Source organism: Plectropomus leopardus, chromosome 10, assembly GCF_008729295.1.
Source record: "Plectropomus leopardus isolate mb chromosome 10, YSFRI_Pleo_2.0, whole genome shotgun sequence".
NCBI lineage: Eukaryota > Metazoa > Chordata > Actinopteri > Perciformes > Serranidae > Plectropomus > Plectropomus leopardus.
The window spans coordinates 20385548-20408256 of NC_056472.1; the positions used below are offsets into that span (position 1 = coordinate 20385548).

At 38.7% G+C, this 22709-nt stretch overlaps 3 protein-coding genes across 7 annotated transcripts in view; 1 reads left to right on the forward strand and 2 right to left on the reverse strand.

The window, feature by feature from the left end:
- Window positions 1-57: 57 nt before the first annotated feature.
- trappc2 (trafficking protein particle complex subunit 2) lies at window positions 58-6261 on the reverse strand. 2 transcript variants are annotated; one of them, XM_042494272.1, is made up of 6 exons: window positions 6020-6261; window positions 5073-5177; window positions 1375-1501; window positions 811-955; window positions 403-488; window positions 58-299 (listed from the first exon to the last, which is right to left on the reverse strand). In XM_042494272.1, exons 3-6 carry the CDS (start codon window positions 1465-1467, stop codon window positions 201-203), a joined length of 423 nt encoding a protein of 140 aa, XP_042350206.1. In that variant the 5' UTR covers window positions 1468-1501; window positions 5073-5177; window positions 6020-6261; the 3' UTR covers window positions 58-200. The 2 variants fall into 2 exon arrangements, with proteins under 2 accessions (XP_042350206.1, XP_042350207.1); XM_042494273.1 differs by lacking the exons at window positions 5073-5177; window positions 6020-6261 and adding an exon at window positions 1767-1805.
- ofd1 (OFD1 centriole and centriolar satellite protein) lies at window positions 1988-16718 on the forward strand. 3 transcript variants are annotated; one of them, XM_042494265.1, is made up of 23 exons: window positions 1988-2149; window positions 2236-2360; window positions 2970-3173; window positions 3272-3340; window positions 3430-3454; window positions 3541-3651; window positions 3737-3873; window positions 4073-4246; window positions 4418-4524; window positions 7026-7145; window positions 7455-7528; window positions 7622-7713; window positions 7901-8090; window positions 9286-9416; window positions 9598-9709; window positions 10446-11144; window positions 11393-11549; window positions 11647-11738; window positions 13069-13197; window positions 13370-13533; window positions 13634-13816; window positions 13904-13974; window positions 14274-16718. In XM_042494265.1, the coding sequence occupies exons 2-23, from the start codon at window positions 2265-2267 to the stop codon at window positions 14317-14319; spliced, it is 3183 nt and encodes a 1060-aa protein (XP_042350199.1). In that variant the 5' UTR covers window positions 1988-2149; window positions 2236-2264; the 3' UTR covers window positions 14320-16718. The 3 variants fall into 3 exon arrangements, with proteins under 3 accessions (XP_042350199.1, XP_042350200.1, XP_042350201.1); XM_042494266.1 differs by having other exon boundaries at window positions 3544-3651; XM_042494267.1 differs by lacking the exon at window positions 14274-16718 and having other exon boundaries at window positions 13617-13816.
- Window positions 14533-22709, reverse strand: part of gpm6bb (glycoprotein M6Bb) — a 39415-nt gene continuing 31238 nt past the window's right edge. Inside the window, exons 4-7 of one of the 2 annotated variants that reach the window (XM_042494269.1) lie at window positions 22460-22625; window positions 21780-21853; window positions 21600-21665; window positions 14533-17836 (exon numbers count right to left, since the gene is read on the reverse strand). In XM_042494269.1, coding sequence (XP_042350203.1) covers window positions 17687-17836; window positions 21600-21665; window positions 21780-21853; window positions 22460-22625 — 456 coding nt within the window. In that variant the 3' untranslated portion in view covers window positions 14533-17686. Of the gene's footprint in view, window positions 17837-18238; window positions 19691-21599; window positions 21666-21779; window positions 21854-22459; window positions 22626-22709 lie in introns of those variants that run through there. The other variant, XM_042494270.1, reaches the window with a different exon arrangement.

Consider the following 22709-nt stretch of genomic DNA (forward strand, 5'->3'; position numbering starts at 1 on the left):
TACTGTGGCCATACTCACAGCTCATCTCATGCAAGAAATGAAGAAACAAACATTAACTTAAACATCAGGAAGAAAATGTTTTATAGAAAATCTGCATTGAATACATTTAACAGGAAAAGACAGACGTCACACGTGTGTGATAGGTATATATACACAGCAAATAGACAAGATGCAATAAAATCCTTGTGCAGGTGAAGTGATTAACTCAGGAGATGTTTCTTTCCAAGAAACTGTACTTTCCTCTCAAAAGCTGTTGAGCGGATTGGTGCATTGATTTCATAGAAGGGATTCATTGCAAACTGAAAGACAGAAAAAAGAAATTAACCAAACAGTGAAAGGAGAAAAAATGGACAAAATGTTACCCCATGCAAAGTTATTCTGACTATATGGAAGACAGCTTACCTTTATGTATAAATCATACACATCATTAAAAAAGTTTTTGATTCCATCTTCTTGTCGCACATCATGCAGCATGATGAATCTTATATGTATGGCAAATAATTAAAGAAAATAAAGCCATGCCGATGAATTCCTTAAATGTGACAGTACAAGACACAACAGTATGACGACCTCCAAAAAGATAAAAATTAAATTCAATTGGACTAATTGCTGCAGTTATGTTGCATTTCTGAAATTTGTTTGACATGATAAATTAGCCATGAAGGTTCTCTCTCTCTCGCTCTTCTGTCAGTAGACGACAACATGGCAATGTTTTGGGCAGTTTTTGAATGAGATTACCACCATCAATAATAGTTATGTATAGTATTCTTTTAGGGAATATAAAAAAATCAAACAGAATAGAAAGGATATGTCCTGCAGTGACAAAGGCAGAAACAAACCACTCGTTGAACTTGTCCACAGTTTTCAAGTACATGTTGTTGGACAGCCACATGTTCTCATCCACCAGATCCAGGGCTGCGTGCGCAATGAACTGATTCAGGTGACGATGGTCATCCTGTGATCAAAAAAGTTGATTGTGACAGTGCACCCAGTGGAAATAACATGTATTTTCTTCAAATGCCAAATTGAAAAAAAAGAGACGTCATCAGAAAATAGTATAAATTACAAATTTCATGACAACAGTCCAGAATGACATCCAGAAATAATACAATGCATGTTTTATGCTTTGATGTCTGTGGGATCAAAAATTGCTGTTTGAATGGGTTTAGGTTGTGCATTTGTTGCACTTAACAGTATGAAAGTAACAATGTTGTTTACACAGTGTATTTTAGACTTATTGTGGGAACTGAGCTGTAAACTTCGAGCTCAAACACAAATACACAATCTTTCCAAAATTGCCATATGCATGAACACAGCCAAAATGAGGAATTAAAGCGCGTAAAAAGCTCCAAATAGCACAGTCATTGATTTTACCTTTGATTCAGCTTTCCCTGCCGGCAAGAACTCCATCTCAAACACAGGGTTGTCCTGATGACCGACCATGACAAAATAAAAACTTCCAGACATCGTACCACTTTCTTCTTAGCAAAGTCAAACTTTCCTGAAAACAATTTATATCAGATGAAATGGGTTAAACAACGTAATCTTTCCAAATATCACTGTCGTTTTCACCCAAATTGACTGGGAACCCTTTAGCTGGTAAGCTAACGGTTAGCCGCAGTGCTCCACAGACACTTAGCGTCGTTTAAATCTTTAACGATTCTTGTAAAAGTAAAGCAAACATATTGAAATTTAAAGTTTGTAAGACTACAGCGTACGAAAGAGCAGGAAAGCTTTTTTCTTTGATACAACCGAGTTTTGTTTACCTGTCAAATTTGCTTCCTGGAGAGAAGCGAGAGCAGTCGCAAAAAGATGACGACATGGTCAGCAGCCAAATACATTTAACAGTTATCTTCTGTAAAACGGTTTAGCAACAGTGGTTTTAGCCCAGTTTCATACACATAATTATTGTATTAAATAAAAGATAAATAGGTGAACAATAAAAAAAATGATGTTTTTTTATCGTTACGTCATTACTGTGGGCCCGGAACGAAAGTTTCCGTTGACGGATTTAAATAGTGGAGGCACACCTCCTCCAAAGGGACGCTGAAACGGTCATCAGGCTGGAAACTATTGAATTTATTCTGTATTTTGAGATGCATTTTGTTTCAGGTGTTTACGAGGCAGAGTGGTAACAGTCTAACACCAGGTAAGTGTGCTTTAAAAGTGGTTTAAAGCGGAGATTTTTGCCATATCAGCTCTAACGTCAGAGCGCTGTTTGTTTTTGTTTGTCAGGATCTACTAAACAACACTCGTCAGTAGTGATGTCCTCGGCCAAGGAAGACACGCTATCTCCAGATGAGCTGAGAAAAAGACTCTATCAAACTTTCAAAAATAAAGGAGTGCTCGATACACTCAAAGTAAGTCATGCTAATGTAATGTTTTTTTAACCTTTTGAAACCTGGATCATCATCAGTCACCTTGTGCTGCATTTAGATGCCTTTCACGAGCTGTTAGACCCTATGAAACGCTATGAAAAAGCAAATTTGTTTAATTTCGAAAAGATTGGGGGGAAAGGCAATAACAGACTTATATATACACTAATAAATAATAAAATATACCTTAAGTAATTTTGAAAGGGGGAGGATTATTAAAAAAAAATGCATATAAATATATATAAAAATCAACAGGACAAATAAGTGTTTTATATTTGGTTGGTTGACTTTTAATGAATTTTATATTGTTCTGCTTATTTTCAGGCAATTTTCTTTAGTTTTTTTTTTTTTTTTTAATATAAAAATAATTTTCCACTAACTTTTGTCACTTGTTGCCTTCTCCCTATGTTTTTGAAAGAAGCCAATTTGCACAGGTTTCAAAGCATTAAATCACTTCTCAAAACCCATTTTTATAGACGTGCTTGTATGTGATGTCATTTATTTTGATTCATCTATTTTAGTTTTTCTTTTATTCTATCTCGAACATATTATTCCGATTATTTGTGTTTCTTTCTCTCTTCTGATCTGTCTCAGACACAGCTGCGGAATCAGCTCATCCAGGAGTTAAAACATCCACCTTTGACAGGAGGAGAACCAGTTCCCAGACCAGTGCCTGTGAAAGCTGAACCTCTTTTGGCCTCTGCCTGTAACAGTTTAGTGGCTGATCATCTGCGCACCTCAGGATATGAGTACACCCTGTCTGTATTCTACCCTGAAAGTGGCCTGTGTAAAGACAAGGTGAGTAGGACTATTGTCTTTGCTTAATTCACTGTAGCAGACATAGTGAAAGACATTATTCCAAATAACAAATTGTGGTCTCTGATCCTTTTTAACAGGTTTTCACAACAGGAGACCTTCTTCAGCTTCTTAAAATAAGTCCCCAATCACCACTTTATAGATCTATGGTAATAAATAAGATTTAGCATGTACAATATTGTTCTTGAAATAAGAACTACATCTAGTAATAAGTGTTTATCATTATTTTATTTTATAGGCTTCAAACAAAGATAATGAAAAAGGTATGTGCAATCTTATGTTCCTTTCAATAAAATGTCTTCTGCACCATAGGCCTGTCCTTGATATATTATATTCTGTCTTCGTCTAGCAGGGTTCCTGATCAGCCTTCTAACACAGCTAGCACACCATCATTCTCACGGCCTGTGCCATGATGTGGACACTCAGACAACCAGCATAGCAAGTTATGGAGAGTCTCTTGGTATGATGAAATAAAGTCTTAATTGTACTCTGCACACATGCCTTTCAACATACAGTGTTTAATTTTTTCTTTCTCCCATACATAGTTGAAAAGATGAAAATCATTGATAAGGAATATGAGCGCATTAGTTACAGCGGAGACAAATGGTTTTCATTCGAATCAAAACTGGCCGCATATAGAAAAGAAGTTGAAGCACAGATGCAAGCGGAAATGAACACAAAGGTACATATATTTTCCTACAAAGTTAAAAAATCAAAAACTAGGATCAGCAGATATAAACTGCATACTTATATCTACACTTAACTTTTTTTGAAGGTATTAATGCTTTATGGTGTAAATTTATGGCATGAATGCTTTATGAGCTAATATGTGATCATGTCGTTTTCCTGCTTGCCTTAATATTGTTTCTTTGTTTCTAAAGATGCAACATTTTAAAGAAGTTGAAATTGCTAAGGTGAAGATGGAAGAAAAAGCTAAATTTCATAAAGAATATGATAAGCTGAAGCAAGAGCTTGAGAGGACTTACGAAATCAAGGCCAAGGCGTTGATGGACCGGGAAAAAAATGCCATTGATCGCTTACAGAAACAACAAGAGGTAGATTACTGCTGATATGATTTTGTGCTCTGTTTCTTTCTCTTGAAATGAAACTATTTTTTGTTAAATTACAGCAGGCTGTCAACATCACAGTATTCATTTGCATAATTTCTCACTGCTCAAATTTGACATTGTAATTAAAGCTTTTATTTGTATTTCTCTTTTCTTTAGATTGAAGAAAAAAATGTGTACATGCAGAGACAATCAGTCCTGAAAGAAATCGAAACAGTGCGGAACAGAGAGAATGAGCTGAGGATGAGAGTGGAGGCTTTTGAAAAGTAAGTAGTTAGTTTTTTCCGTACCATTTGACACGGGTGTAGTGTGACTTTAACATATACAATTTGATAAAAACTAATAGAATCTACAGGGGGGTTGTACTGACTGATTGGATTCATGGGGCCGATACTGGTTATTAGTAGTTAATGAGACCAATAACCAGTATGCATTTACAATAAAAATGAAAATCTTTGTCAATATTTAAAATTTGGAATATAACAAACTCCAACACAAGACCATTTGAATGCCTTTATCAAATGTTTTATCAAAATGGAAACTTTCAACTCCCTGTTCATCATTTAGTCCCAGCAACGTTTTTTTTTTTATTTATTTATTTATTTTTTTATAAAGTCAAGTGAAAATTTAAATTAAAAATGAATAAATAGAAATAGCTGTCTGAGGTTTTACAAAATAAAAGTTCCTCCAACGCTGACGCTTTCTTTGCTTTTTTAATGTGATCAGCGATCATTAAAATAAAATGCTGATACAAATGATTGGCAAAATGCCAAATATCAGCCCCAGTAATCGGCCAGGCCGATAATCTACCAACCTCTATTTAAATGTCCAGTGTTCCTCCAGCAGAGAGCAGTCCTGTCGGCCTGGTGGCTGTAATGCACAGATGGTCCTCAGTCCCTCAAGCACATGGTGTCTTCAGCTGGTAAATACAGAGTAAAACCCAAATCAGCAGACTCATCTCTGCCCACTCTTTACATAAGGTGTTAACCCTGTGAAACCTGAGCACAATGGCTTGATTTCTTTCAAAAACATGGGCGAGAAGTTACAAGTTACAAGAAAATCACCTGAAATTTAGCAAAAAAAGGAAAAGAGGTTAAAAATGTTTTAGAAAAAAAACAGTTACAAGAAAAAAGAAGATAAAACAGTTGACAGCAACTGAATAAATATAATTATTAATATAGTTTTCTGGACTTTTTTTTTAATAAATTATAATTAACATAATTTCTTTCTCTATTTAAAAAAATCCTAATACCTTACAATTTATGGAATATCTGTCCAATTTGCTCATTGCCCTTTTAGCCACATTTTTAAAAGAAATAAACCAGTTTTTCAGGTTTTAAAGGTTTAAATGCATGTGAAAGGCGTTTGAAAGCAGCACAAGAAAACTGTTGTGATTTCAAAGGGTTAATATAGCATGACAAACTTTAAAGGGTTTGCCAAAACAAATTGGTAAACTAAATCAAAAACCAAACTAATATTCTCACTAAGAAAACAAATATAATGAAGGGAAATTATTCAGTAAAATAAACTGGGTAAGCAGAAAAAAAGTAGTCAAGCAACTAAACACACTAGAACCAAACAAATCAAATAATCATGCAAATTAATCAGTGTCAAACCAATGTAAACTGAAGAAACCAAACACACAAAAAATAGCTCTCTCCTTATTTAGGGAGTTATTTATTTCGGTATCACTATCAGGACTCTGGGCCACTTCTCACGTTTGAACATTTGCAACCATCAAAATATGAAAGATGTCTTAACTGGAAGAGGGGTGAAGCGTGTCCCTCTCTTTGCAGCGGCCTGCTGTGGCGGCGTGCGTGTGCGTCGGGCCTGCGCTTCGCTCTGCCTCAGTCATGTCTCCTGCGAGCTGTCCACCGTCCTCCCGGGTCCCGCAGTCCCGTACTCTCGACCCGCCGTAGGCTGGCGTCGTGTCTTTCCCATGTTTAGTGTCGTCGGTACAGACCAAGTCCGTGCTGCTCTGCTCCATCACGGCGTCCCTGCTCTCCTCTCAGCGCGCGCACACCTCGCACACCTGTGCTGCATCTCCCTGATTAGCTGTGAGGAGGCCCCGTGCACCAATCAGCAGCGGCTGCACCCAGGTGTCCTTCCAGCTCTCATGTGAACTAGCTCAGGTTTTGAATAAAGTCTCAGAATCGATAAATATAATAATTATCCTGGGTAATATAATATTCACAAGTGCAAATAGAAACCAACCAACAGCCTGCCCTCCATAAGCTTTTTTTTTTTTTTTTTTTAAATATTGTAGTCAACTATTTATCTTCCATAAATATACTCTCTGAAGATAATCTGTCCCTGAATGAGTTGGATAATGTCATAAGTCTCTTGCACTTTAAGTAATTGTTCTTGCTGTCCGTGGTTTATTTTCTATCATTCTGTCACCCCCCTCAAATGTGTTTTTGTCTCATTTCATTACTGTTTCATTTGACCGGAGATATAAATTTATATGTTTCCGGCTTGTAATGTTTCATATGCAAGCTGCAGTTCCTAACTGGATTGTATACTGCTTTTTAAATATATATATTTTTAAAGGTGTCCTTTCAGTTCAAATAATAAACCTTGTGAAAACACAGGAATTCACCCAACCAGACAGCGCCACCAGCACCGGACCACACATAACGTTTCCCTCACGCACACACACATACCCTATCACCCTGTGACACTTTTATGCTAGTGAAGGGCTGAAAAGCTCTCACAATGTGGCCTGTCATTCATGGAGAATGTCATTGTGTTGTTTGTATGATGATAGGACTTGTCAAATTCACGAGGAAAAGGTCAAGACCACTGAAGAGCTGCTGAGGAGGAGAGAGCTGGCAGTGAAGACTATGGAGGACACGTACGACCAAAGGCTAAAGAATGAACTTTCCAGGTATTTTCCTGTTGACTAGGGGGTGTCTCATTTACACTTTGTTTGCCTCACATTGTCACTGCCAGTCAGATAGGCAGACTCATTTGATATTTTATCTTAATTCTGTTTCCCTGACCTCCACACTGCTGTCATTGTGTGGCCAGAGGATGTCACTGTTTTGTAGTTTTAAAGTAAAACCAGTATCCTGTACTTATGTTTGGTTTAATACTCTGTGCATTTCTATGATAGGATACCTGGATTTTAAAGGTTGTTGAATTGATTTAGTGTCAGAGCCCTTTTTGATTGCTCTTATGTCTTTTATAACATTAGATATCAGCTGGAGTTGAAAGATGAATTCATCAAAAGAACAGAGAAACTAACCGAGAATGAGAACAGAAACAAATGTGAGTATCTAACTCAGTGCAAGGCTATGGGCCAGTTTCTTTTGCCCATTTTTTGTTTTGAATTTGTGTTTCACATTCTTTTTTATTTCTCAGTGGAAACTGCTCGTATCCAAAAGGAGTCAGCTGTAATCGATAGCAAATTAGAGGAGCACAGAAGAGCATGTTCAGAGCTGAGACGACTGCAGGTAAACAACACAACCCCAGCAACTTCAACCTCTCCAATGGGCAATATTTCAGTCCTACAAAATAACAAAACCTTCAGTAATTCTTTCTGAAGAGATTGCTTAATATTTGTGTGGCACACACTCTAAATGATTAAGTCTCCAGCTGTATTTTGCCTGCTCTTTTCATGTCTCTTCTGTCGCTTTCCAGATGGAGCAAGACACAGCACAGCAGCAGATCTCTCTGCTGACTCAACAGAAGGAGCTGTTGAGGGAAAGACTGGAGACGATGAGTGACTACCCCAGTTTGAAAAGAGAGAAAGCAGAGCTGCAGGGCCAGCTGCGGCTGCTAAAGAAACAGCTGGAGGAGGCCCAAGAGGAGAACCAGATTCTCCATGCAGGTGAGGATTAGCGTGGACTGGATCAGGGTTTTCTGTCTGTAATAATGTACATTTAATTAATTGTTTAAAAAAACATTAAATTGCTTCTTTTGTGGCTGGAGAATTTAATGCTATTTTATTGCTTATGAAACATTAAAGAGATACAATTTCCATGCGCCCAGTTTGGAGAAGCAGGCTGAAGTCCGACATGGAAGCTAAGCGATCTACTGCTGTGGAGGGGGGCTGCAGCAAAACGTGATTTAGCTACCAAAAATAACTCCATCAGTTTGAACTGTTGTTCAGTGGAGTCTGGTGGCTTTGATGAGAGCATGGATGGGGAACTGAAACTGTTAACGGTTTCTCAAAATGGGCTGTCTGACAGCAGGGAATAGCAGTGAAAATACTGTCAATATGGCGAATACTTAAACTGATATTGACTTTTTTAGGTGGCTATAATACATTTTGTTGCAGACCCATGTCCACAGCAGTACATTGCTTAGCTTCTGTGTCGGACTCGAGCCTGCTTCTCCAAACAGGGGGCGTGATGACTGACATATACTGTAGGTAACACACTTATGATAGTACCTCATATAACCCCACCTAAAAACCTATCCCTTAAACCTAGAAAACAGCATCTCAGGATATTTGTAGTCTCTTCTCATAACTGAGTTGAATCCATTTCCTACGTTGCTCTCATAGTGCCTGAGTGTGGGCTCATTGTGAGCTGTGGGAGATGCAGTGTACTGTGAAGCATTCATGTTAGTCTGTCCCACTGCTTCTGGGCTCAGCTGAGTCTTTTTGAATGTGTTTTGCTGCCAGTGTGGGGCCTCTGTGCTGGAGCTCTGAAGACAGCTCTCTAAAAAGGGAACCAGTGAGGGAATGGTGATGTGAAGGGGAGCAGAGAGCACAGTGAGCAGAGACAGAGGGCTCCCTTTACCCATGGCTGACAACCAAAATTTTTACCTCTCTCTGAGGAGTACAGTACTCTTCCTGTTTGAGGATGGGCCCTTTCTCCTTCTCACTAACAAAAGACAGAAACATAGTACTAGGACCCTTTTCTGCTGCACTCTAATCCATACAGACTAAACTGTGAACTGGAGCACCTAAACATGACACCCCTTTCTCCTCAGATAGCTTTCACACTGAAATCGATACTGGACTGGCAAAAAGGATGCACTTTTGAATAATATTTTGACTCCGATAACCCCTCTCTCAGATTTGGGCAAGCCGTCCAAGGAGCAGCTGGGCTTGCAGATGGAGCTGCGGAGGCTGCAGAGCGCTCGCAGACTGGATGAGGAAGAGTTTGACAACCAGAAACAGGTGCTGCAGGCACAGCTCCAGAGTGAGGTCAGTCACATCGCAGCCTCTCGCTGAGTGTGGGAAACTATGCATTCTGCTTGGTTTATACATTTTTTGCAATATTGGGGAATTTCTTGTGGAATCTGTAATCTTCCAGGGACCCGTACGTACACTCTGAACAGACTATGTGCAAACAATAACTCTTCTTGTGATGTCCTGTTTTTTGCAGGTGGAGCGATGCGCTCAGTTTAAGGCGCAGTTGATGGAGAGTGAGGAGAGGGCACAGTGGATGACTAACCACATTGAGGACATTAAGCTGCAGCTTCGCCAAACTCAACAAGGTACCCCATGACTGGGCATGCATGTCTGCCACGTCTTATCCTGATTATTTACTTTGAACCATGTAGGATTCTGCATGCAGTTCTGAATGTTACAGTACATAACTGCAGCTCACTTTATATCTGCTTTTCATAAACTGGTTTCCTTTCTTGGAAATTCTTGAAGATAAAGACCTCAAATATTATTATTAATTACTATAATGACATTTTTAGCAACAAAAAGAAAGGAAGTCATGTTACAGTAGTAACAATCAGATCTATCAGTGCGCATAAAGGCATGTAAAGTAGTGGTTCCAAACTGGTCAAGGGTTCAGATTTCTTCTTAGTCAATAGTTCAAGGTCCACACATTAGATAAAATACCACATTTTCAAAATTTAAAATTTTTTTTTCACAAAATGTAAACAACATGTTGGTTTAGAACACAGAAAATAAAAGTGACAGAAAACAGCACTTCAAAATTAAAGCTCTGTGCAGAAAATTCACTGTACTTCAAAATAAAGTTGTTGTTTTTTTTTTTTGACACTTGTGGTCCATTCAGAATGAACCCACAACCCACATTTGGTCCGTGACCCACCAGTTGGAAACCACTGCTATAATGAGAAATTAGTTGTAGCAACCCTTTTTTCTGATTGGTGCTCTTTGTGGGTGTTTGGTCTTCTGTATTAGTGTTCAACTCTCCTCTTGTTTGCTTTTTCTTTTCTTTTCCTTTCTTTTGTGTCATCCATGTGATGACGGCAGCTCTTGAAAACGAAGTACTGCTTAACCCCAAGCCGTCTCTTGTCGATCGCTCAGTACTAGAGCTCGGAGCTGACAAGCTGGTTCCCCCTGACATCTATCTGGACAGAGCTCTGCTGAGGGCCAGGGTGGGTTATGATAATGTTTGTGAAGCAGGCGGGCCCTTGCGAGGACAAAAGTCGCCTTGGAGCGACTCTCCAGACTCAGACATGGACGTTGTGGCTGTGGCCAAGGCTCGGATCCAGGAGCTGCAGCAGGAGGCCGAGACCTTAGAGGAAGCCTACAGGAACTACCAGCAGAGGGCAGTGCGCTCCACCATTTCACACATGCTTCCCCCAAGACCTCTCTCCCCATCACATCGCCCTAACTCTCCTCTACGTAAACAAGTGTCTCACCTTTCACACACCCATAAGCCCTACAGATCAAAGGTCTCACACAGACCGCCGTCTCCACCAACTAACAGAACTCCCTCATCAGCACCCTATGACACTGTTCCACCCGCACAGCTGAAAGTGACCTTCTCCGAAGAACATAACCAACCACAGTCTACAGTTTTCACTGACCACAGCCTCCATTCACTGACTGAATCTCAGTTTCTAAGAAATGGACACCCTCAGGATGAAAGCAGCCGTCCGTCCAGACGTCTCTCCTCAACACCACACTCATCCTCTGGGAAAAAGCTTCAAAGGGAGATTGCAGAAGGTACCTTCAAAAATGCTTTACCCCGTGACAACACTTCAAAAGGGATTAGATGCGCCAGTCCCTTTTAACTGTCAAAAAAAATACAGTAAAATAGTTGTCAGCGCTCAAATTCTGCACATCTAACACTTACTGTATATATTTTATTAATGTGCCAGAACTTAAATTGCCACACTTTTTCCATGTCAGATTTTGGATTATAATCTTTCTCCCATGACAGTGTTGCCTAACAAAGTCTTTGCATCTGATAGAAGCAGCTGTGTCTCCGGTGGCGTTCCCGGAGCTGACGTTTGACACACAGCTCCCCCATGCCCCCCACGATGAGGTAGCGACCTCGGGTGACTTTTCCCCTGAGCTAAGCCCACCTCGCAGTCCTCAGCTCAAGAGCACAGCACGAGACCAGTCCAGGTACCATCTGGCATATCTTTGGCAAGGACATTTTTCTACACTTTTACATAGAAAAAGTAAAGACTAATGCTCTCTTTTGTGCTCTTGTTTCTGTCAGTCCACCAAAGCTGCACCCTGTGTTCTCCAGCTCAGAGTCCTCTCCACAGCCTGAGAAAATAAGCCTGGAAGATCTCACAGGCAATTTGTCAGGTAAAACAACTATAGTATTTTCTTTAATTATTATTTAAAGTACACTATGGAATAACTCCGTTTTCCTCTGTTCGTTGTGTTAAAGATACCATTTTTAGCAAATATGTCTGTGTAATTTCAATCATGTCAATTATTGCTTGTGCACTGTGGTCACACTGTTTAAGTCTGAAGTGCTGATCAAATATAAATCAGGACTCTGTTATTGCGTTGCATATTTCTTGCCTCAGATGTTTCCAGAAACATTATTTTAGTGTATCATTGAGCTGTAAAATGGGAAAGTTTGCTCTGGCTGGTGGGTGGTACTTTGTTTTTGCATGACTGTTTTCAACGTGGCAGCCAGGTTACAAACTTCTCATTCAACCATGCCCCCAGGAAGTTCGTGGGCCTTTGAAGCCAATTTTCATAGTGGCCAAACAGTAAAATTAAAACCTCTAAGGGTAACAAACACACGAAAGACCCAAGAATGCAGGCTTGACTGAGGAAAAATCAGGCAAAAGGTCAATACATGGAAGATCTGTCCATTTAGGCAAAAGTACAAAGTCCACAAGGCAAAGGCAAGGTCAAAAATTCAAAACTGGTCAAAAACTATAAAGACTTACTAGGAAGCACACAAGGGAAAGCTGGAACACTGTCATGAAGGACAAGACCAACTGGCAAGGAAGAGAGGACTACACACAGACTAAATACTCTAGGGAAGGGGCGACAACGAGACACAGGTGCAGCGCATTTAGGCGGGACAGGTAATCACACAGACGGGAAACACAAGAGGGCAGGAAGTGAAGAGCTCTGGAACGAGACAACATGTGAGAATCAAAATAAAACAGGAAATACAAGACTTGAAGCATTATAGAACAGAGACAAAAAGTAGACATCTCCAGTGCGCTGGCTCTACAGGTCAAATGCACAAGCTGTGCCAGTCATCCACAGAATTTTAAACACGTCAGTTGAACTCTTTTTGAACACTGAGTAACTTTGACAGAAATGAACAGGGTCTCTCTTATACGTCATGACTAACTGATACACAAACGGTCATTTTGTGGGTAAAGTATTCCTTTAATGTGTGTAAAAGTGTTTTTTTTTCTTTCTATGTCATTATCTTTAATTTAAACAAAATCCCAGCAACAAAATGGAGTATATCCGGTGTGGAGGCTTTGGATTTGAGAATGGCTGCTTTTTAATGAGTGTGTGACTGGCCTCCAAAGTGTCCTTTCAGTGGCCCCGCACAATGGTGAAGATGAAGGGCAGCTGATTATGTATTCTGTGCCGGTCCTCTGGCCCTTTTGCATTATGGTGGAGCATAAAAGATCTCTTTGTGCATGTCTCCCTCCAGAGCCGGGCCACATTCCAGAGCTTCTCCTGGACACTGCCGTCCCTCTCTCTGAGGAGGCCCCTGACGGCCCCGCTGTCCCCCGCCCACAGGACCTCCCAGAAGACCCAATAGACTTGCAAGGCCAAGCGGGTGAGTTGTTGGTTGACCCAAAATGATGAAAATGGCCACCTACACCATCAGTATGACCGTATTAATCTCTTGTATTTTGCTCATATTGTGGCCACTCTGGGGTACATTGCTTCTTAAACCAAAATAAAGTGATGACTTACAACTGATTTGACTCAATCCATATGTTTTATAGAAATCCCAATAGCCTCAAGTGAATCTGCTCAGAAGGAAGATGCTGAGGATGAGGAGCAGAGGTGGGAAAAAGAGCGAAAGGAGAGACTAGAAAAACGGCAAAGGGAGCAAGAGGAAGCTCGAGAGAGGGAGCAGCGAGAACTTGAGAGACTGGAGAGGGAGATGGTAATGATTAGAACTCCTCTTTCTGATCACTACATATTTATGTCTGCCAAGAAAAGGCACCCTGAGGAAATGAATATTGACAGAATCTATGTCTAACCAGCTTTTGCAAGAGATGGAGAAACCAGAACAAGAGGAAGAAAAAGAAGAAACTGAAAGTAAGAAAGGAGCAGATGAAGAGCAGAAGCAAGGGGCAGACAACGACAGGGAGGAGTCTGAGGGTGAAAATCCATTGGAGAAATACATGAAGATGGTCCTGGAAGCAAGAGAAAAGCAGCATGTGCAGGTGAGTTGCATGCACTCCTGCAAAACTTTGCTTTTGTGTCTTGACTTGTTGCTCTCTTTGTTAAACTGAGTGCATTTTTTTTCCCAGAGCCCTGGAAGAGAAGATGCAGGACATATGAGCCCAGAGGCCAAGAGTTTGTCTGAGGAAAAAGATAACAGGTAACCAAAAACACTTGGCCAGACATATGGCTTTACTTAAGAATACAACTCAAGTTTTCTAATTCAAAAGCTACGCTGTTACTGTAGGAAAGTTTAATAAATATATAAGCCCACATAATCCTCTTCCAAAAACATTTAATTTATTTGGTGGTTTCTCATCTCCTGGTTGTTTTAATGTCGTTATTTGTTCTGGAATTATGTTGTCTTAAGGATAACTTAATAGAAAAATACTATTTTTTGCCTCTTCTTATTTTCTGTCCCCGAGGCTTTTGCTAATTAACTCGATATTGTTTCCCCAGCGTTGCAGCATATTCACACAAGGATGACGATGATGATTTCTGGTGATCTTCCAGAGTGCCTCCATAAACTGATGAATTACACAAGCCTCCATAGCTTTGCACCATTTATTAGTGTGAAGCATTTATTGTTTAAGATTTTAAGATTTTACATTACAGTATGTATATTTGACACCACGTTGTTTGAATAAATTTTTTTTTTTGCCACCAGACAAGCTTTTTCTGCCATGCCAAAGACAAAAAAAATCCCACCGGAACAGAATGAAGTTTTTAATTTATTTTTATTTTTTAAATTTTCATAAAAACAGTCAACAGGCCAGTTGAGTAATGTCATAAAGGGGTTTCCAGTCAGACAGGATGCTGGATTGTTGTCCTCCTGGTGATTGATGGGTAGCCTTTGTTCTTTAGTTTTTGGTTGGTTCAACAGGAAACACAGCATACAAAGATAAGATGTACTTTAGCTGTTCATCTATCATCTTTCTCCTTGGCAAATGCACACCTTTGTCTATTAGTCCTGCAGAGAGCTATGCAGGTTTTGTACTACAATATCTCACAGATACTGTGTTAAACACTGGGCAGAGAATCACAATGGCATTCATACTTTGGCTACATTTAGATTGCCATACAATTTTATAAATGACTGGTATTGCAACTAATTGTTAGCTGAAAGTTGAGTATTGAGATAGATTTGTGTCAAGATTGTTTGTGTGCGGGGTCGACAACCTGTGTGTAAATGTGTAATCTGTAAATGTAAAATAACAATTCCAAAAAAAGATTTGTAAACTCACACAAATATTTAGCAAATCGGAACGATCTCAAAGATCTGAAAACAAACACATTTCACAAATAAAAAAAGGTGTGCTTAAAATGCAAATCCACAACCCAAAAGAGATTCACACATTAAAACTGGATTTACAAATATCAATTGTAAATGTTAGTAAGATATTCAACAATGCTACCAATTTATTAGTGACATTGTATTTTTTTTAATTTGTGGAATTTTTTGTGTGCTTGCAGAGCCGTTGTATATTTGCAAAATATTTTTGTGAGTTTCAGAAACTTTTTTTTTTGTATTTGTGGGAAGTGTTTTATATATACAGATTACAAATTAAAACCTGGACTTTCGATCTGTTCACAGAAATAATATTGACACAAATCTTTCTCCATAGATGAGTTAAAATTTAAGCATCATTAATTCTCGAGGAAGCCCTTGACATTCATAGAAAATACAGGTAAACTATCAGACAACAACATAATATAATACTCATATACTTTTGACTTGAATAAAAGAACCTAGAAAAACACTACAACTAACCAGCTACATAAAATGGATTAATTTGTATGCATTTAGAAAAAAGGAAACAGGCAAACACTGCCTACTACTGATGTCAGTATACATGACTGTACATCACGTGTGTCACTGCAGAAACAGTTGTCTTCATGCAACAAAGAAACTTATCCCTGTAACTCAGCTAATAGCAATAAAAGATTACATGAGTAATTATGTCAGCATAATGACAATTGCACATCAAAAACTGGTGCAATAATAGAAAATTAAGAAAAAAAATTAAGTGGTTTTATCTTTAAAAAAAACACAAAACATCCTGACTTGTAACAACTTTACACTTTTCACACCTTAAGTTCTGTAGGTTTTTCCACTGTACCAATGCACATGGGACACAGTATAAGATTTTTCAAAATCAAGTAAATTTTGATCATATATTACAATATATGATGAGATATTACAATAGATAATGAGCTAAAAAGCATTTCCGAAGGATCAGAGCGCTCTCTGTGTTGGCAAGCCTTATTTTTTCTTTTTCATTTGCATAAATGAATACACGTGGAACAAACTTTTAAGATACTGAATACACTGAATATCTTTCTGTCTAATTATTGGCAGCAATTCACATTAAGCAAGCAAGTTATTCTTCTGGCATATCCTTAAAGATTAAATCCTATGATACTGTGATGTCGAGGAGCTTTCAGAGTGTATGTGCTTTGTTTACCCGAATACATCCTTTCATTGTGTCTGAGGTGTCTTCTTAGGATTATAATGGGATTTTTGAACCAGTTAACAAAGGAAAAGTGTTGGTTTCTTATCAGTTACATTGTTCCATAGGCTCTAGTGCACACCTGAGGTAGTGTTAATGTAGGCCATGAATGTTCTGAGTGACCTTTTAGTAGCTGTACGATGAAAATCTGAATCTAAAACCAATTATTAACACTAAGATAATTCCAAGGACTAAAGGGACAGTTCAACCTAAAACCAAAAGTATGTTTTTTTTTTCTTACTTGTGGTGCTATTTATTAATCAAATTGTTTCAGTGCGAGTTGCAGAGGGTTGGAGATATCGGCCGGAGAGATATCGGTTGTAGAGATTTCTTAAACTTCAAAACAGTGAGACAGTTGACGGGTATAGTTTGGTAGATAGAAAATAGTTCCAAATGAAACTGCTCACAGCAAGGTCAGTGGATTGTCTTGAGTAACAGGTCCATAGTTTCTGGAATGAGACATTGCTGTTGAGTTTTTCAAATTTTTTTTTTTTTTTTTTGAGAGTGCCATTGAGTTTAATTATATTCCAGAGGGGACAGACATCTTGGTAACTCACACCAAAACTATATAGATTGATAAATAGCACTACAGGTAACTGGAAAAATATGTATTTTTGAGCTGGGCGTGAACTACCCATTTAAGATACAGTTAAATACAACTGTTTTTTGTTTTTTTTTTTACAACAGAACTGGGTCCACATTTTACATTTAACCTCTTTTCATACTGTGAAGTTAAAGCAAAACATGACATGCCACAGTCTTATAATTTGACGGTTCCTCTGACATGCCATCTTCAAGTGACACTCTGAATGTAAGGCCTTTCATGTTGTGTATAATTACTTTGCATTTCTTTCAAACTGAAAAAAAGCCAAGAAATAAAATGTTAAATTGTTGAAAACTGGCCACCACAGCTCAGAAAGAAAGACAAAGCAAGACTGTAAAACAAACATGTCATCGTTATGCGTTGTGTAAGAATAGTGCAATGTCTCAAGCTTCGCCAGCGAAAAACCGGCTATAAAAAAGGGCGAGAGAAAATCAAACACTACACGAATATCAGAATTCACTTTTTTTCTCATTCAGAAATATAGAATATTAAAAAAAAAACAAAAAAAAAAAAAAAACAGCATAAATGAAATTTTAAGTAGCAGTTCCAAAACACTTCTTGGTGAGTTAGTGCAGAAAGCAACACTGATGCATTAGTTTGTTAGGAGCCTGGTTAGTACTGCACAGTGTCACGGCAGTTGGCAGGTTATTTTAGCTGAGCGTTGTCTTGGTCCAAGAGGGCCACAGTGGCTGGCCGCAGTGTTTGTGTGTCTTTATGTGTGTGTATGTGTGTGTGTGGATTGTGAGTGTGTGATATCCTTATGTGTAGGAATTGAGGCATTCCTTTGAGCGTGAGGTGATGTCCTGCAGCTCCCGCTCTTCCTTCATTTTGATGTCTTGGTAGGCATGCATTTGACTGGCATCCTTAAGGTAGGCCCAGTTTGCTGAGAGAATCATGAGGAAGTGGATCTGGAAGAGAAGGGTGAGGTGGATGGCCGGTGAGCATGTCAAAGATGCAAAGCAAGCTACAGGAGTCAGAGCTACAGTATGTACATCACAGACATACACAAACATAAAGTTAAGCTTTTTGAAAAAAAGACTTAACAAACAAGAGTGACAAAAGACATTACTGAAAAAGACTTATTGTAACATCACTGTTACAATCATCACTAATACTGGAGTTACTATCTTTCTGTATGCACAGTACTACAGAAATGACACTTAAAAAGGCGTGAGAATGAGTAGAGAATAGAAAGGTCATGCATGCCAGTTTTATGCAGCTGTAAAAGCTTGAGGTTAGTGCAAAGCGTGACCCTGATCCATATGCAGTTCAGTATTACGCTGCCGTATAAGAAATAGACCAAGTAGGGATACTTTTGTAAACAAAGATTGTTTATTTTATATAGAAAGTAAAAGCTACAGTCTTCAAAAACTTAAGAGAAAATTAAATATATGAAATATGGAGTATAAGTAACTATAAACAGATCAAAGAATCTGGAAAATGTAAGCATGCAGGCTCAGTGTTAAGATAAAAACAAATGGCTCTTTAATGGCACTTTGAGAAAGAATAAAAGGCAAATGTAGGAAACAAAACATCAACTTCATGGCTGAGGCTATACCAGCATCAGTCCTCATAGAAAAAAAAATACATTTACGCTACTCTAGAATTGGAATTGGAATCTTTTTTATTTATAAAATACATGAAATGAAAGTGAGGCTTAGGGCCTCATGCAGAAGTTTACCCCTGGTACTGGCCTAACCCTTCATAGCGTGCTGTGCTAGGTATGTGCAGTTACTGAAATCTACAATAAACACAACTGGTCGCCATAATACTCATCAGCAAAATACATTTGATAAAGGTTTTTAGTTTAGTTTAGAATCTAACTCGTGACAAAAAGAAATAATACTGAGTATTTTCTGTGGTCATGGTTTCATGGGTCGGCACCAAAATTTTAAGGCTAATAAAGGTAACCAAAGAAATACAAGGCACTGTGCCTGTGTAGCTAGTCCTTTTACAGATATAATTCATCCTCACCAAAGCTGCTAATCTGGCAATCAAAACTATAAAGCCTGAGAACACCTTTAATATTTGTCATCAGATGTCCTTGTGGACTAATTTCAGAGCTGTACATCTATATTGGTGCTTTGTATGTCTTGATTTGTCTAATTTACTTACAAACTTTTTAAAAAATTTTGTGTTACAACCTGCGTAACAATCTTACATTTCTGTTCCACAAGTGCCTCAGGAGTTTGTGCACAAATTCGCATTTCAGCTGCAGTCAACTGATGCTCGTCTTGTTATAAAGGGTGAGGTCCTGTAAGCTCAACACTGTAAGGTATTTTGTTTTTTTTTAATCTGAAATACTGCTTCTGTGCAGGTCAAGATCAGCTTCATGCATTACGAATATAAATAACACTGTTGTGGATTCTAGCTGTGCACATTTCTAGAAAATCTGATGGTGACATAATTCTATAAGTGAGTGCCAAAGAAAGCAGAACAAACCAGCCAACTAAACACCACCCCAATCTGAAGACAACTCTCATCAGGTGTCCTCAGACAAGCCAATGTCCCTGGATAAGAAATGCTAAAAGAAGCATACAGTCAGCTATTTACACTTCATGTGATTACTAATGGAGAGATGTTGATTTTTCTATTCTTTTTTTTTTAGTTCATTTGTTGTCAGTGGCAACTGTCTCTACTCAGTACAGCCTCAGATGCTGTACCGTGCTCTTAAAAACAGTTTAAAACTTAGTGCAGCAGTCTTCTCGACTCTTAAACTTCAAAACGGCAAAGTTATAAGTGGTAGCCATCATGTAGATCAGCTGGTGGAAGAGAACAGAAAAGGTTGTAAGAGAACATGCCGGTGACCTCCTCGTCACTAGTACTCTGACAAGTTAGTAAAGTGACCAATCATTTTTTCAAAGATAAAAAGTTGAGAAAAAATTTAAAGGGATAGTTCAGATTTTCTTTTTAATTGTGGTTGTAGTTATTCATAGTTAGTGTATTACTACAGCAGATGTCAGTGGCCACACCCCTAGTTTAGAAAAGCAGGCTGGAGTACTGCCACAAAGGCTACATATCGTACTTCTGTGGATGGGTGCACCAGCAAAACATATTTTAGCCACTTAAAAAAATCAATATCAGTTTTTTAAGTGTTTGCTATTTTCAGAATATTTGCACCACTTTACATTGCCGTCAGATAATGATTTCCAACAGAGACCGAAGCCGTTACATCCATTCCATTTTGTGTTATTCTGTGACTTTGGTGAATCTGAACTGACCCTTTAAAAACACCAAAATCACGTAATAGCACAAGCTAAGTCATTTGAGACAGTGGTAGACAAGAGGCTCCTGTATTCTGTGTGATAAAATTACTATTTTTGTAAAAGGACTCTGGTGGCTTTGAAAGGAGCATAGATAATGGCTTGAGTTCCCTGTCAGAAAGGGCTATTTTACGGAAGTAAAGCAGTGAAAATGTTTTAAATATAGCGTACACTTTAACTGTTTCTAAGCAACCACACCTCTTCAACAAAAACAGTAATTTTCTACCGCTGCCTCGATCAGTTAGTTTCTATCATGGTGTGATGCTGGCATTTTAAAGGTAAGTTCAATTTCACCAAAGCCACACAAAAGCACAAACTAACCCACCAATCAAGGGAGGTGTATATCAGCCGCTCTCGTTCTGTGCGGTAAAATTACTGTTTTGGTCAAAGGAGTCTGGAGGCTTTGAAGAGAGCATCGATGGATGATACACAGCTTCAGTTGCATCCAGATGCAAAGTAAAGTGTTAAAATATTCTCAATATAGCGTACAATGAAACTGATGTTGATTTTTTTTAGGTGGCTAAAATCTTGGGAAAAAAACGCTCACTTTGTATTTGGGCTTAGAATGAGGTGCTAGAGCTGAGTCGTGAAAAAAGCACATTTGCACATTCAAACCTGTGTAGAAATCATCTTTACTATGCAAGCTTTTGGTCAGACAAATTCTTCAAGGCATGACAGGTAACAAGTGAAATCAGCATTATAAGGAGCTGGGAGAACATCACTTGATTAGCCTTCATGCAGAACACCTCTTGTTACGAGTCTTACGTAACAAGACATCAAGGGGATTGTAGTCCTTGGAAAAGTGACTACAAAATGAACACAACTATAGAGACAGTCAAACACCAAGCACAACATATTTACAAAACTTACTATATTCAAAATATATTCAGAAATAACAATAGAAATAGATGCTATGTGGCTTATGTGGCTAAATAAAATTGCCTCATCCACAGCAGTTCATTGCTTTGCTTCTGTGGCAGCCTGTTTCACCTCTCTGGGGTTATGAAGGACGCCATCTAATACATTGACAATGAATAATTACCTCACACACTTAAAAAAATCTAAACTATCCCTTTAATTTATACAATATCCTACCTTTGATTTTGTTGTTAAAACTCATAATTGTTATTTTCAGAAATGACACTCTTTTATGGCACAAAAAGCAAGCCCAATGTGCATTTTCTTCCATCTTAAAATAAATAATACAGCGCCGTGAGAATCTAAGCAGATGGTAAACAGCAAATGGAACTGGAGCTGAGGAAAAACCCATGTGTAATCTTCCTCAGTGTGGTTACATAAACCATATGGGAATGAGAAGAGGAGCATTTGACACATGATCTGCTGATACAAACCGTGCAAAGATGGACTAAAGGGAGAGGATGGATCAAGAGGCTGGAGGGAGGCTTACCAGAGCGATCACAGTGGCTCCCGCCCCGGCGCACGCTACGATGTACAGGTGATAAGACAGGTAGAACTGGAAAAAGACAACAGTAATTATTCTTCAAAAAAAGTGACACCAAGCTCCTCTGCTGTCCTCCGCTGATGTGTGTATGGCATTTATGAGAACGGATAGAAAACAACCTCTTACCTCACTGGTGTTGCAGATGTCACCTAGCGTACTTCCACAGGCCTTTCCTGGTGTGGCGTTCCATGGAATAATTCCTGTAGTCATGACATTTGGAAGTTACATGACAATGAACTGTATGTGAATCATAACCAAATCTATCAAGTACTGTGAATTTAGTCTGTTGAGTTGATGTCCACTTGATAAAAAGCAAACAACTTTTTTTGTTGCTGTTAAAATGCTGGATAAGACAAAATTTAAAGGGCCACTCCTCAGATTTTTCACATTAGGAACGTTACGAGTAAACCTACTAATACTAAGGCTGAGAAAACAATAATGTTTTTTTCTAGTTCTAAAGGATTTTTAGAGTCCACCCTATAGGTACAAGTAAAGATATCTCTGCATCTGCTGCTTTGATTTAGAGCAGTATTTTATTTCAATCTCTCCCTTGAAAGTCTGCAAACCTTTATTTAAGTGCATAAGAGTTTACGTCTTTGGGCTTTAAAGGTGTTTTGGGGGGGGGGTGTTACTAGTTTAACTGGTTGCAATAAGAAGACAGGCAACAGTTGGTAAGGGCTCGCAAATTGATATTACTTGGTTTAAAGATGTTGCATGCCAAAAAAGGCAGGAATCCCCTAATTTAGAGTACTGTGTTTGTTCTAGGCCACCACAGTGCATGCACGGACAGAATGCTAATCTCTCACCGTACTGACGAACATCCACACAGATGGAGTCATTGGTAAGGTTGGCCAATGGAGACTTCATGGCAGCACAGGTAGACCACATGTTGTAGAAGAGGAAGACGGGCACAGCGGAGAAGCCAAACACACCGAGCCAGGCCACACCGAGAATGTATGTGAGGAACACAAACTGAGGACACAGAGATGGCACAATGTTAGCAAATAACTATGAAACTAAACCAGTTCTGAAAAGATAATTCATTATCAGCTGTGT

Bases quoted from the DNA above. Each gene is read 5' to 3' on its own strand.
- ofd1 (XM_042494265.1), top strand. From the start codon at position 2,265: ATGTCCTCGGCCAAGGAAGACACGCTATCTCCAGATGAGCTGAGAAAA. The intron at 4,247-4,417 runs GTAGATTACTGC...TCTTTTCTTTAG, and splicing joins GCTTACAGAAACAACAAGAG to ATTGAAGAAAAAAATGTGTA. The intron at 11,739-13,068 runs GTAAAACAACTA...GTCTCCCTCCAG, and splicing joins TCTCACAGGCAATTTGTCAG to AGCCGGGCCACATTCCAGAG.
- trappc2 (XM_042494272.1), bottom strand. From the start codon at position 1,467: ATGTCTGGAAGTTTTTATTTTGTCATGGTCGGTCATCAGGACAACCCT. The intron at 489-810 runs ATATCCTTTCTA...TATTTGCCATAC, and splicing joins TGCCTTTGTCACTGCAGGAC to ATATAAGATTCATCATGCTG. The intron at 300-402 runs GTAAGCTGTCTT...TCTGTCTTTCAG, and splicing joins TGTATGATTTATACATAAAG to TTTGCAATGAATCCCTTCTA.